This window comes from Diadema antillarum, unplaced genomic scaffold (genome assembly GCF_040938485.1).
Source record: "Diadema antillarum isolate AM-2024a unplaced genomic scaffold, OU_Dant_1.0 seq00001930_RagTag, whole genome shotgun sequence".
In the NCBI taxonomy this organism is placed as follows: domain Eukaryota; kingdom Metazoa; phylum Echinodermata; class Echinoidea; order Diadematoida; family Diadematidae; genus Diadema; species Diadema antillarum.
Window position 1 is genome coordinate 153300 of NW_027272593.1, and position 16421 is coordinate 169720.

Below are 16421 nucleotides of genomic sequence, written 5' to 3' on the forward strand. Positions count from 1 at the left end.
CTTATGTTTATGAAGGTGAACTTGTCCTTTAATATCTTTGTTATCTTTCGTGGGGGGCAGGTCTGCATAAGGGGGCATAGAGAATGGGAAAACAAAATGGCACATGATACAACGTCAAAAACAAATACAATACGCTAAAATGGAACACACACTTATCATTTAGGAAGGAATTGGTGGTTTTGATGTGTTATTACTTCAACAATAACACCAGCAGAATATGCAATATAAGGCACATGGTAAGTGTGCACCAGAATATGTATTCCAAAATTTGGTGATAAAACTGGAAGTCCAGTGTGATAGAATACTGTAGTACATTGTGAAAATACACGCTTATATCTTTCCATATAAAATTATATTCATAATAATATTATAAGCTTTATTCATGATTTCTAATATCTCAATTTCTGATAAATTGCTACTACATGATATCGATGGCAGAAATACAATGTACGATATATTCTGTACAAATTTTACATAAAATAATATGTCTGAAGTTGGAATGAAACACACCATAACCTCAGCAAAATATTCATTTCATGACAAGATCTTTCAAAATTGATACTGCAATCAAATGATAATAGAGAGACTGGACTCTCTATGCATTTAGCAAGTGGTTTTAAGAACTGTCAAATCTAAACCACTGCATCATCACTGTACACCATGTGTATGATTTATCTTCATAATACTGCACAACAATTATTATAGTATACTGTATACATTGTACATCAGTGTATACACTGTATACTGTATAATTATACGCAAAAGAATTGAGTTCCTGGCATTTTAGGCGGAAGATTTTATGAATTAGCATATCTATTAACTGATTAGGGGGTAAAAAAAGATATACCTGTTTACTAACACATGTTGTAATATCAAGATATATTGTACTCCCAAATGCTGTCAGTATCCCTCCCCCGACACAAACACAAAGTGTGAAAAAAAAAAAGGAAAATCAAAATTTCAATCTGAACTTTAAACAATGTTTGAATCATGGTTTAAGCCAAACAAAAACGTAGGTGTGAACTGGCCTTATATGTCTAACAGAAAAGAATCATAAAACCTACTTGCTAATACTAAACATTGTCCTGAAACACAGCAATGCAATCATTCTATGAAAATTGAACACTTCAAAGCTCAAAAATATATTTATTAGAAATCCTGAGTTGACTTTTTTTCTTGACTCTTTGGTAACTGTGTGATATTAAGCAGTCATACTCACGTTTGATATCCACATGATAAAATCAGAACATATTAATTTCACTCACTTGCTGCACTCTTTAGCAGTGTCATTCAGAAAAAAAACCCACCAACCTTTGATTTAGGATGTCCTCACTTGATACAGTAATAGTGATAATGTTAATGATAATAATAATGGTAATACTACTACTACTACTAGTAATAATAATAATCATAACAATAATAATAATAATAATAATAATAATAATAATAATAATAATAATAATAATAATAATAAAACTAATGATAACAATAACAATGGCAACAAAAGTAATTATGGTACATGTCTAACCTACTGCATAATATCATATATCTGTGATGCCACAAACTCAACAAACTGTTACCTGTAAATGGCAATCCCTTCATAATGCCAACTTCAAATGTTTGGAACAAGGATGTTACTACCCAGAAAATAGGAACTTATTACTCCAAATCACTGCAGAGGTAAATACAGTTCAATTTTAGACAAGAGAAAGAAACTACAAAAATTGCATTTTAGAAATACAAATCTCCAAGTAGTCACTATGACACCAACATCAACAGATCAAGTTTTCACCATGATTGAAATTTTGATTGATATTGCTCTTATTTTTATTTAAATCTAAATTTAGGCCATTTGATACTATGTTCATTATTGTAATGAAGTTTGCAAACTACACTATTGCATATGCCCAAGATTAAAATTTTGAGTAAAATAGTATAGATTCCTTTGGCTGATCTATACCGCTGTAACATTTTTAAACAAAAACAGCATGCTCAAATCACATTAACTGCAGGTTGAAGCTGTTTTATTGCATATTTACACAAATTACTCATTTCACTCATCATTGCAATAAAAATTTTGAAATATTGATCTTTATTAACCAAATGTTCTCATTGTGACACTGTCTTATAATAACAACCTGTACATTTCTACATATTACCTGGAAATACGATAAAATCATGCACACAACAATATTTCCCACAATCGATTTTAGTTTGCTACTTTCGTCCCCCCAAATTCAGTTCCATGACCTTTTGACCTCATGAGTTCCACTCTAAAAACATTTGCATGCAATGAACACAAAGTGACTCACACAAATACAAAAACTTTACATCAAGATTTCAGATGTGTTAAAAAAGAGTACTGTTGCACAGTTCTGTCTTTTTCTAGTTCAGAATAAGGCGCTCTCAGAACAATACATAGAATAACATGGCCACAAGTAGTTATATAGTGAAACTTTTTTTTACAAGATCATATTATCAGAGTTGCATGAGAGGATTTTTGCAGGTAAGGCAAACTGAGTAGAAAGAATGGATTTACGAGCATGCCTGAATATGCACACACACACACACACGCACACACACATGTCCACACACACACACAAACTATAATAAGGCACCTTAACACTGTCTACAATTTTCACAATACATTATTGTGTGTTATTTGGAAGGAATTATTAAACCCGTTGAGGACGGGCTGATTTTGCTACAACATCCATTTCCCATAGACACCTGCCAGAGTTAATTGCGGACTTGTCTTCAACAGGTTAATACCAACAACCAGCACCTGAATAACTAATGCTTGTATGAAACTACAGTTAAATAGATGTTACAGTTTTGGTTGTGATTGGGGCTTCAGGCTTCCAACTTTTGTTGTTGTTGAAATAATGAAAAATCTGTTATGAAGAAGTAGCATACATATATAAAGAGGAATTCAGTATTCGATGAAAATTGGTTTTGAAATGGCCGAGATATCCAAGACAAAAGGATCTTGATAAAAGGTGGGATTCACCTTCAGTTTACTTTGTTTTTAAATATCTCAGCCATTTCAAAGCTGATTTTCATCAAATGAATTTAAATTTTTCTTAGAATTGTATGCTCTTTAATATCACATGGAGGGTTTCTAAGTACAACATGTATCACATAGAAAAGTTGAAAGCTGAATCATCATCTCAACCATTACTATATCATCCCTTTAAAATCTGTGACAGTGATCACCTATCTACAAAAAAAGGGGGTGGGGGGTGGGCGGCACCACTTTGTCACTGCCACAGACATTACCCCATGACAAAAATACATGGAAAAGTAGTCGTTAACAATGGCCATTTGTCTAACATGGCCAATGGCCATCCGATCTTATTCCTGTTATCAGTTTCTTATATATATCTAGTAATCTACTAGTACTGCTGCCAGCAAAATGTTTCACCACTTTGTAACTGCCTGTACACAATAACACACATACATACTTTGGAGATTATAATAGGCCAATAGTAGCATGAAAATGGATCAGATTTTGGCATTAATAATGCATTTTTGTAGTCTATATCAACTGAGTGTACCTTGCATTTTCATATACATGTACATACGCACTATGGAATTTGTCAGTCGATACATTCCTAGACACAATAAACATCATGTAACACTGTGTTTGCATACGTATACAAACATCTGTATAAAGTGTGGTTTATAGCCTGTGAATGGCATTGCTATATGAAACAGATTTATGAATGGGCATCAATGCTCAAAATTCAGACATGGCAGCCATGACGTATGCCCTGAGAGGCTCTTTGTCTGTAATGGCCATAGTGACAGATTTCAGAGTGGATTCTCTGTAAAGATTTGACAAGTACTGAATGTCACATCGTAAACTGGAGGCACAAAAGTTCTGAAGAGGATATAATATAATATCTATAAATATATATAAAGATATTCCCAATCTCAAAGCCCTCAAAAACTGGTCAGAAAACACCCCCCCAGAATTGCAGAGTTTCTCCTTCTAGTTAAGGCAGCATTACAGAAAACCAATAACATCAATGTAAGGCACAATTGGGACAGAGATTGCTTTGTCAATGGAAGTCATTCATTAAATACTGTAAAACCAGAAATTTTTGCATGCATCATATTTCAGAAATTTCACAAGAGCCAAGATCTGCAAAATAAAAAGGCACATTAAATTTCTTGTCTGCACTATACGCATGGTATGCCAGAGGCAATTAGCAAAAATTTCATGTTGCGAAAAGGCTGTCTGATCCAATTTGTGGAAATGTCATGCTATGAAACTATCTTGCTTTACAGTAGCTGAACAGCTATCATTATTATTATTGTCTTTAAATCTGGAAGACAACATACATCCACTCATTAACAATCAAATCATGTTGGGTACCAGTATACATTATCCCTTACATATGCATTACCATGTCAGAAGCATAAATGTCAGAATTCTGTTCATCCTTGTTACTTGTAGACTTGTCTACTACATTGTGTCTACCCAATCTGTCACTGTAAAGACTCTAATAAGTGTATATGAAGGGTACGGTTTGTAGCTAGGAGTTGTTAAGCTGTCAGCTGTGCTGCACATGCTATCCAAACCTTACAACGCTACATACAGCTTGTGAGCAATTGCTTCCAATGCACTGAAATCCTCCTATAAACAGGGGCAACAGAAAGAAGAAAAAAAGAGAAAAAACAGCAGAATAGTCATTATCTTTCGCTTTTTGTTCATTTGCCACTGATGGTCATTTCTGGTGTCTAATGGTACTAGTCTGTTTGTTTTGCAACCATTTCTATGTTATATAATTCAAAGCTTATAATCTTGGGATGAAGATAGATGAGCAACTATCAAGGTACACTTGTCTGCAATACATAGACTTGAGAGGGGGCTATTTTCCTCGGTCTCAGGGTCACTGATCCAGGAATTCTCCTGCAGATGTGCCATGGAGTCCAGCAAGCTCTGATGTTCATCACCAGCAGGATGCTTGAGGCAAAAAAAAAAAAAATAAAAAAATCTGCTCGCTGAAATGTCACAGGCACTAAAAGAAGTGTCTTGCTCATGGTGCACTGCCTCCATATAATTCTGTATAAGACACACAACACAACGAGTGTCCTTATATACGCAATAGTACAATATTTCTAGAAGATAAATATGCTTTTTGACATTGCATTATTACCAGGACTTGCTTGCAGGAAAAATATATGTATGAATAGAAGGATATGTGCACATATAATATTAAGTAAAAAGAAAAATGTGTCTCACACTTCTGCAAAAGCTTTGATCACAATTACCATGATAATAGAAATGCAAAGGCGAAGCATTTCTGCTTCAATTGAGTACTTTTTGTCTACAGTGTATTCAGGAGGGCAGCTTTTAGTAGATGTATATTGTATGCTGGACTCAAGGATGACAATGCTCATCAGCAATGTTAAAACGGTGTGCCAACGAAATCCTGGATTGGAACCAGACGAGAATCATAACATCTTGATGGCGATGTGTCTCTTGATCCACCACCGGCATCGCCGTTAGAAGCGTTCGTCTTTGGTTCGTTTCCAACGTTCTCAGAGTGTGGACTCTGCGACGGTGTGCCCTTAAACATCTGCAAGCACCTTTCCACAGGAGATTGAGATCGTGAGCTGCTGGCGGACGTCACGAGTCTGGACTTGTGCGGCGGCGTAGCGGTCATCTCGTACATCTCCGCCTCACTGGCCGACCGCTGCTTGGCGTTGAGGAACCAGTGTTCGTTCTTGCCGCTCATGACAATGGATCCGCCACTGCTGCGGCGATTCTGCGTCAGGTCAGAGTTCCTCCGCGGCACGGCGGCGGGCGGTGATGCAAAGCCGTTCTTGGAATTTTCCGAGCTCATGGACAGATTGAGAATCTCTTCATCATCCGCCGATGGAATGTCCTCTTTCTCAATGTCCAGCACTTCCCAATTTTTCAGTTCCTCCTCTACGTCTGTCTTACTCTTGCCGATCCCAAAGAGATTATTGAAGCTGGAATATTAAAAAAAAAAGAAAGAAAAGAAGAAAATTGACAAAGTGTCTGATTCCTGGTTCAAATCTTGAATGATGGAATGATGACAGGTGAATTACTCATACACCACAAATCAAAAGAAATATAAAACAAAACTGCAACACAAAAAGAAGAGAACACAAAACATGGCCAAAGAAACTGACCAAAAGGATATCATATTTTTTTGCATGTAAGAGTTTGGTTGTGCATGCAGTTTGTATGTGTGTGTTCCTAACCATTTCTGCCTTTGACATGACAAAACAGAGTGGCCAATATATTCTCTGTCACTTTCCAATGGCTAGAACATGAAACATGCAGTATGGGAATTCATAAAGTGTGGCAGACACGTTGATATTATGAAATGCACATATTTGTACATATGTATCCTGCTTTCACTTGTTCTTCATTTAATCTGTTAAGTAACAGACTTAATTAAATAGGTCATGATTTTTCACACAATAAAGCCTGCACAGAATATAAAATTTAATTGCTTGGTAATTAACTCAATGTTTGGCAGTTGGTACAGTTGGGTTTCACTGTCTATGTGGAAACAACAAATACATGGTTCAATAGTTTGAATAAGTTTTATATGATTAAATCATTGGCTACCATTTGATAACTTAATCTAGACCAACACGCTACACAGATTTACATTGTACATGCTATACTTCATTGAAAGTGCAACAACGGTGTTGCTGGCAAAATACACTATCATACAATATGGGTCATCCAGGATTGATGTGTCATGCCAATGGTTGTGTTGCATGAAGATGAGGTTATTAGAGGTAGTATAGTATTGGTGGAGATGAGGATTGGGCTTTTTACTTTTTGTGAAATACCAAGAAACCACGTATAGAATAGTAGAGAACATGCCATTCTAAGAGGACTCTAAAGTTTATTTGATGGAAATCAGTTTTGGAATGGCTGAAACATACAAAAATAATGTAAAGCAAAGTGATCGCAATAAAATGTAGTTCCCAACTATTATTAGGATCACTCTTTTGGGGTATCTCAGCCATTCCAAAACCAATTTTCATCAAATAAACGTTGAATTCGACCTGAAATTGCATGCTCTTTCATATTTTGATACGAGATTTCCCATCATCTTACCCGAAATGACAAAAAAATGAAGTTAGGTCCAACCAAAACTATACGATCCCTTTAATTTATAGTACTACCTTCTACAGAGATATCTTGAACTGAACAAACTTCTCATCACACTGTTGAATGTGTACAGCATATTATACAGTATGGCAATGACAAATGAACCGAAATAAAGCAAAAATTTGCAAATTAGAATGATGCGGAAACATACGACATTAGCCATGCATACAACTCTTTGTATCTGGAAGGTTTCAAAACTAATAGAAACCTCTTGCAGTGTTGCAAAGAGTGATATTACACTATCCACACCATGTTCAGAGTTTGTTTTTATACACAGAGTATTGGCAGACAAATGCAATGACAGAGGTCTCATCATAATCCCAACTATAGCAAGAAAGTTATGGCATTCCAAAATTTTCTCATGTTTTCATGAATCTGTGATATTACTCGCATCGCATAATCAACCTGGTGGATGTGACGATGTCTTTGCATCACCCGTTCATACATTCCTTGAAAAAGAAATGTGAAACTCAAGTCTTAGAATTCCACAGCTTTTCTATCCTGTGTCCAATCTCAATAAAACATCTACAGTGGCGGACCCAGAGGGGGGTGCAACCGGCGCATGCCCCCCTTTTATTTTTGGTTAAAAACAAAAGAAATAAAAAGAAAAAAAAACGAAATGAAACCCGGAAGTGGCACCAGAAATATTAGTCATGCCCCCCCTTTACAGAATTCCTGGATCTGCCCCTGATCTATCATTCTGATTGTCTGAATCCATCCTACTTGGTGTGAAATTGTTACTTTAACAATGCAAGCAATGAAAACTCCATACATTCATAATTTCTTTCCCTCTCTGTTGAATTAGTGCCATTAGTAATGCACGTACAAATGTAGGATGTTATTCAAATTCATGAAATTCTTCCGTCGAGGTGTTTTTATTGCAACCGATTGACAAATCGCCCAACATCAATGTAAATAAGCACTGAATTGATCAGTGTTTTTTAGTAGTAGCCATGATAAAAAATCATTGGTATGCATAATCGAACAGGATTTGAACCTACGACCTCCTGATCTCCGGACAGGCGTCATCTCCACTAGACCACCGAGCTTTTGCTCGACAGCAAGTGTTGGTTCTAATCCTTATAGCATGCAGTGGGTACTGCGTAATTTTTCAAATTCATGAAATTCTTCCGTCGAGTTGTTTTGACTGCAACTGTCTGACAAATTGCCCTACATCGATGTAGGGCACTTTGTCAATCAGTTGCAATAAATGTAGGATAGTTGATGTCCACAATTAAGTTAGAATTAAATCTGAAAATTCTGGCAGTAAGTGGTAGGTACATGGCAAAAAAAGAGTCTTCTTCAAACAAAAAGAAATGAAGAAAGCTGTAGTACATGATTCGTCACCATGAAAGCTGGGTAAACTTTACTCTCTCTTTTTTTTTTTGCCTTCATTATTCTACGTGCAAAATTAGTTTTTAGGGTTAGAAACATGTTTTTAAAAATTGTTTCGGCACACCTAATCAACCTTCAGTAAATGTAGTAAGATTATATTTTAAAGATGGAGCTTATGAGAGAACTGAAATGAGGAGAGCTGAAAAAAAAAAACTCTGGCATAATCTGTCTTTCTTAATAAGTTAGTGTTTATATTCTGAAACATGCAAGAAATATAAGATAGCTCTGTACATCATATTGCAAAACAAACCAAAACAAAACAATATCTAAACTTTGTGCCACCTTCAAGAAGGTGGTCTCCTAAGAAAACAACTGCACATGATGAACAGAATTAAACTTCACAAAGTGTATAAAGTGGGCCTTCGCTCTGTCACATGTCAGTATTTATCTTGGATTTCAGATGTTAGGGCAATAACATGGAGGGAAAAATTAAAAAACTGGAGTGACAGTGAGTAAATGGGAAGTGGCCAGCAGCAAAGTGACATTCTAGAGTACTTAAAAACAAATTATTTCAATTCTGCATCACTCAATGAATTTTTGGATTAGCTATGTTAGTTACTGCTATGTCAGGCATGCCTATGGCAGAGTGTATAACTGTTGTGTTTGATTGTGTTGAAGAATGAATGCATATAATCTGAAACAGAAAGTATTCAAGTGTTCTATTTGGGAAGTCTGAAACGCATACATTGTAATATCAGTTTATAATAATGAGCCAGCTGATGTGATACACCTTATGTTCAGACGATCCCCCCACTGTGAGGGGGCAGTTTGGAGAGTTTTACGGTCGACCGTCCACACATGCATTGAAGTCCCCCGCTGAAAGGGGGACAAAATCAGGGCTGGTGGGTTCAGCTGAGTGTTAGGTCAATGTACATGGCACTGTAGGGTGCGCGATCGCAAATTTATACGATATCAACGTGTACAGCGCCTGATTGCCTACTACTGTACTTCGCCACAACATGTCAAGCATGCGCACTTCTGAGGAAAACAGCTGTGCGAGAGATTAAGGTCAGTCCCCCGCCAGAAATTTGTTGCCGGACTCGACAAGCTTGCTGGGGGGGAGTGGGGAATGTCCCATTGGGCGTCCACACGATGGGATTGCCGGGGAACGTCCTGGCAAATGGGACATTCCCCACGAAGAGGGGGATTGTCTGAACGCAGTGTAAGTCATCCATTCTCAAATGGTCACGAAATCTTCTTATTCATGATGAAATTAAAAGCACATTGTACATCGAAAACTTGATACTGTATAAGCTGCTTTTTGTGGGTAGAGTTATTTCCGTGAATGAGGAGATCACGGTCATTTTTGCAAGATGTTGTTCTAATGAACAGACACCGAGGCTATCGCATGCAGAATTACCCTATAGCACGTGGCGACATTTTCCCGTGTTGTTAGAATTTGTGGTCCAACAATGATTCGCAAAATTTGCGAAAATTAAACCCTCACAGAAATAACAGCTTATACATTTGATGCATTCTGATAAAATCAAAATCACAACAAAAAGCAAAACAAATGAGTAAAATGACACATGGCAAATGTATCCAGGTAAATAGGACAAATCGTCTGTGGAGAAATGAATGAATTATGTTGTACAGCTAAATTCACTTCAAACATGAAGCAAACAAAGCTATTATCCACATACGTATTCACAAAACAAATGTGAATCCTCACGAGGTATCTAAGATGAGTAGTCATATAATTCGGGTTAGTAGATTAAAGTGTGCATTCTCATGAACAAAATCTTATTAGTGCCACCATGCAAGAGTGCCATGCAACATTCCAAAATTTTGCAGTGAAAAGTTGAAGTCTTATCCTTGCCTCGATACCATCGCCACGGAAACTAGGATACCAATGCTATGTCTTTAACTCCCCCAATTTTTTTGTGGTGGATGTAGTTTAAAGCCTCTGCAAATCTGTGTGCGTAGAAAGCAAAAGAGTATCATGTCTCCTGTAAGCATACTGTTTAATCAGTGATCTTGGGGAGACAAATTAGTAGATTATAACATTTTTTTAGTTCCTCATGTTTTAACTTTCTCCCCAAAATGGCAAACTGCTTTGATGGACACGTGATCACTCAGCAGTACCAAGGAAGAATGCGAATGGGTCTATATGAGATAGAAATTTAAAGTGATATCTGATCTGATTGTATTGTACCAGGCCATAGCTTGTACCATCCCACAGACAGACACAAACACACAGACAGACAGACAGACAGACACACAGACAGACGGACACTACACACAGACTGACAAATATACAACACAACAAACAGAGCTGAAGATAGACAGAAGGACAAAGCGAGAGAGAGGGAGTGAAAGAGAGATAGAGACAGACAGACAGACAGACAGACAGTCAAATGCACAGACAAATGTACAAACATGCACACAAACACACACTGCCAAGAAATCCACACATAGAACAGCTGATGCTGCAAATTACATATTCAAAGTAAGAAAGGGTTGCAGGTCTCTATTGGGATGATAAAACATATTGCAACATAGTGTATGGGACTATTAAGGTCTGCCAGTAACACTCTGTCCCATCTAGGTTGAACCCAGGCCTGCTACATGTATAGTACCACTGCTGCATAATGTCAGGGACACTGTGTACAGTCTGGTGGCTGATGGTAACGACAGAGCTAAGAAAAGTTTAAGGAAATATTAACAAAATGTGCCACCAGGCAGTTCAATTCAAACTCAATGGGTAAAAGTGCATTTTTCAAAGAAATCTTCGCAATCAAAGGAGGCAAACATTCTTGAGCTGAAAGGAGAGGAAGAAACATAAACTTGAGACATGTCAACAGCGTAACTTAAACATTTTGATAGGACATACACAGATAGAGAAAAAAAAAAAGAGAAAATTTCTCAGGTGCATTGGACACTGTCTTGTGACATTAATAGCCGCGATACGGTAGGAACTTGCAAAATATAATTTTGGAGAGGAAAGGCAGAAACAAAAACTTCAGACATGTCAACAGCTTGATTTATGCTTTTTGATAGGACAAAATACAAATACAGAGAGAAAAAGACAAAAAAAGATAAAATTTCTCATGCACATTGGACATTGTCTTGTGATATTAATAGCCACCACGCTGTAGAGACTTTATAAATCATACGTTTGCTGAGCTGTCAACGACCGAACATTCCACAAATATCAGCAAAGAAACTTTGAAATCATATCAAGGCAAGTTGCAACACTTGGTGTACAAGTATTTTTCACAGAACTTCTCACACAAACTGGAACAAAATAAGTGCATTGTGACAAATCTTCTCTCAGCTGGTCTAGCCAAATGGGAATTTCCAAGAGTTTGAGAGTTACTCTGGCCTCCTTTGCTGAGCGCAGGTCAAAACACACAAAAAAAATACTCACTGATAAACTGACAAAAAAAAGGTCATATCATAATTATGGCATGGGAGTTTGAATGAATACTTCCGAAGGTATTGAAGACCTACCTCAGAACTAGGGTCTCAATATTGACAAGAATGAAGTAGATACCATTATATCAATTACAGCTGTAGGCAGTATTTCCCCCACCCTAAAAAAACAACAACAAAGAAACAAGACCCCTAATGAAACAAAAGAAAAAGAAAAACAAATGTAACCTGACAAAAATGCCCCGATTCTTTTTTGATGGTAGATGCACTGTACTCATTCCCTATTCATGTTTGTTTTTTTTTTTGTGGATAGTTTAATATAACCACACACAGAGGTTGAATGTGTTGTGAAAGTAATCAGCCATCCACAAAGACTGATTTGTTTTCTAAAAATGTTTAATTAAAATCTACATAAAACATAAAACAAACAGAAGCAGGTCATTTGTGTTCCTGATACTCCAGGACCAATTTGAGGCATTCATTCATTCTGCCCCTTATCATTCAGAGTGCATGTTATTTTCTCGGCCCAGTGCATGTGCAAATGTTAGCAGAATTGAGTAGTGGTGTTTAGTCCCACACAGAGAGTATCTTGTAGTGAACAGAAGAAGAAGAAGAACATCACAAAGTTGTGGATCCATTCATGAACCAATAGTGTCAATTTTCAATATATTGGTTGCAATTTTTAGCTATTGGGTCAGATTACTTAAAACAGTATCTGTCCAACATGCAGCACAAATTGTTTTACTGTCAATGCGACCCAGAACTCAATGAACATAAATTGCAATACAGTTAAACCTACACTTGTCTCCCACAAGGAAATCTTGTTTCACTCATATCTTTGCACTTGCTCGCAAGAATGCAGCAGGAAAAACGAAAGTGAAACACTTCAAAAGACAGCCGAAGCAGCATTGGCGAATGTCTCCGTCCCACAGACTTACAATTTTCTGATTCCGGACGTTCTCTCCTTGCACGGCATTTCTTCCGAGCTTGGGACATTCCCTGCGCACGGGCGTGGTTCCTCTTTCGGTCTGTAGATTGACGAAGATGAAAGTAAGAATGGGAAAACATGAGTATGAGACAGCATAGGGCCTGAGGTTGGATGGGGGGGGGGGGTAGGGAGAGAATGGCTTGATTTTTTTTTCAGCAGAAGCAGAATGTATGGAGTGGAAAAAAAATGGCAAACAAGCATCCTTGGTCTACAAAAGAGCTACATGAAAAAGGGTTAACATGAATGAAAATATCTTATTTGATTGACAATTGACAGAGAGAGAGAGGGAGAGAGAGAGAGAGAAAAATAATTAAAGTTGATACATATGTAGATAGATTAATATTTAAACAGATAACCAGTGTACCAGGACAATTACCTCCCGAGAACAATCACACCCCCACCTAAATACTGGTTAGTGATATGGTTAGAGTAAAGATTAGGGTTAGAGTTAGGTTAAGGGTTAGAGTATGGGTTAGGGTGAGGTTCAGGATTAGGATTAGGGTTAGTGCCAGGGAAAGGGTCTGGGGTAATTGTCCTACAAGCGTACACAGAATAATATTCAGATAGGGACAGACGGGAGAGGGTCTGAGGTAATTGTCCAGGGGGTAACTGTCCTACAAGCATACACAGAATGAGAATGGAGAAAAAAGAAATAGAGAGATAGGAAGATACACTGTATGTAGATATACTATACACCACGGTAGATAGATAGACAGGTAGGCAGGTGAAGACAGAGGAAGAGAGAGAGAGAAAGAGGGCAAGAAAGAGAGAGAGAGATGAAGAGAGGTAGTGAATATTAAAGAAAGATTGATTTATACTTTGATGTGGAGAATGAAAGCGATCGAAGGGGAAAAACGGAAAAAGATCAATAAAAAATTACAGAGAGAGATATATACAAGTGTAGATATAATCTAGATAGATAGGTAGGCAGGTGGAGAGAGAGGAAGAGCAAAGGGAGAGATTGAAATATACCTGTATTCCTCCAATTCCTCCTCAAAGGTGGAAAGAGAGATGACATAGAAAGAGAGGAGAGATAGAGAAGAGAAAAAAAGATAAGGAGAGAATAAGATGTACCTGTATTCCTCCAATTCCTCCTCAAAGGTGGAGAGAGAGAGATGACATAGAAAGAGAGGAGAGAACGAGAAGAGAAAAAAAAAGAGAAGGAGAAAATAAGATGTACCTGTATTCCTCCAACTCCTCCTCCAAGGCGACCACCTTGAGGTGCATCTCATCCCTTTCCTCCAGGACCTTCCTCAGCTCAGTGAGGGTGAAGCGGGGCCGGTCGGGGTCGCGCTTGATGACCGCTCGGCGACTTTCCCTCCTGCAGTCAATCTAAGAAAATATGGTTATTGAGGTGGAATACTGTATACGCTATAATTTTCGCATACATAAATTTTCGCGAATTGCCGCTGTCACACATTTTCGCGAGTGGTTAAATTCGCGATTGGGGGACCAGAGAAAATATGAAGTGGCAAAGAAAGTGTGAATTTTTAACTTACTAGCAAATAAGAATGATACTAGTTATACACTGCATGAAAAATACTTTACCAAATTCTGCGAACTAGTAAGTTAGAATTCAACATTTTTGAAGTGGTTAAGTCCATCGCGCTAGATTTCTGACGAGTGGTCCCCTTGCGATAATGGATTGGCTCTCTACAGTACTAGTATTCGCAAGTAGACGTGGACGTGCTATATGTACGTAAACAAGCTTAGCCAGCATGGTCTGTTCAGTAAGACATGACATGGTATACTAGTACTGAAATGTTCGTATCATCAAGGCAAGGGATTCATTTTAGAAGGTAATATTTTCGCGTGTTGTTAATTTCGCGAATAGCTCCCGATATCCTGCTTGTCTCCATGGAAACCAAACCCAACTTAATACTGGAAGACATGGGACTCAGCCAAGAATTGCTTAACCCGTTGAGGATGGACTGATTTTGCTACAACACGCATTTCCCATAGACACTTGCCCGAGTATACTCGGGACTTGTCTTCAACGGGTTCACGGAGTTGATTAGGTAGTTTGCGAATTTACAATGGTCTGGTATCCATTAACCTTTTATGTGTCCACACTGTACGTGTAACTTCAATTTGCGAACTTTTCATACAAGCATTCAGCTAATCCCTCCAAACTTATAAATATCTACACGCACTCACTGGCAATATGTTTCCAGACATCTGCGCCAATTGGCAAAAAAGGCAATCCAGGAGGCTTGCCAATTGTCGAACTAAGTATAGCAAAAGGTTTAAAGGCATCAAATACCGGTACTGGCTCTTGTCCAGATACCGGTATCTAGGAAGCAAGCCCTATGGCATACCTCGCACGTTGCCTTCTTCTCCTCATTCTCCGAACTCGATGGCTCCGTCTCGGTCCCGCCCTTGCCCTCTCCTCCCATCTTCTCCTTCAACTTCTTCTTCGTCTTCCTCTTCTTCCCCTCATCCACCGCCTCCTTCTCCTCCTCCTCCTCTTCCTCCTCCTCATCCTCATCCTCTTCCTCCACCTCAATCAGGGAGCGTTGGGCATTGAGGTTCTTGTTGAGGGTCATGACGTTCACCTGTAGGGTGGACTTCTGCCGGATGAGGGAGCGGGAGTGGTTCTCCATTACGTCGTGCTTCCGGCGCAGGTTGCTGTTCACCTTTGCCAGCCTCTCCACCTGCTGCTGCAGCTATGGTAGCCAAAAGATACAAAAAAGGAGGTAAAGTATACAAAAAAAAGAAGAAGAATATAACACAGATGTTCAGGATGATCAAACAGAGATAACTACAGACATATCACTGAATGTGATTAAAGGCATTATTTACCATTAAGAAACCAAAACCCAGATTTAGTGCTTCAAAATAGTTCTAAAATGTGAGTTAGGGATAGAAACAACCAATGTAAAAATGTTAATCAGTGTAAAAATACTAAGCATTGTTAATATACAAAATGTGAACAATAGTTATAATAAAATTGTTTCTAAAATAAACCATTTACAGTCATGGTTTATTGAGAGGAACAGTGGTATCTCCTGTACTTTAGGCTTTATTGCAAAATTCTTATATGATGGTAGGATGTTTTGTGATACAACTGACCTGCACATTTGCATCAAATGTGATGACTCAAACATTTTTTAAATCACTGGTCCCAATGGTAAACAATACCTTTAATACCCCCAGCCTAATATTGTGCAGTAACCATGGCAACATACTTTTCAGAGATATTCAGGATGATCATACATTGTATACAGAGAAAATGAGAACAATCATTGAAAGCGATAAATATCCCCAGCATAATAATGTGCTGCAACCATGGTAACACATTTTACACAGATATTCAGGATGTTCGCGTACAGAAAAAACTAGACATACACTGTATCACTAAACGTGATACATACCCCTGCCTTAATATAGTCCAGTAACCAGGCAACATATTTTACAGAGATATTCAGGATGATCACATACCAGTACAGAGAAAACTAAAAATATCACTGAAGGGGATGAATACCCCTGCCTTAA

The 16421-nt window shown here is 37.9% G+C and overlaps 1 protein-coding gene across 1 annotated transcript in view; it reads right to left on the minus strand.

Annotated features, from left to right (window-relative positions):
- Positions 1-5417: 5417 nt before the first annotated feature.
- The window catches only part of LOC139713244 (RILP-like protein 1), a 31303-nt gene continuing 20299 nt past the window's right edge, over positions 5418-16421 (minus strand). Inside the window, exons 4-7 of the mRNA XM_071624988.1 lie at positions 15245-15592; positions 14107-14258; positions 12877-12966; positions 5418-5985 (exon numbers count right to left, since the gene is read on the minus strand). Of these exons, the coding sequence (XP_071481089.1) occupies positions 5418-5985; positions 12877-12966; positions 14107-14258; positions 15245-15592 (1158 nt within the window). The remainder of the gene's footprint in view (positions 5986-12876; positions 12967-14106; positions 14259-15244; positions 15593-16421) is intronic.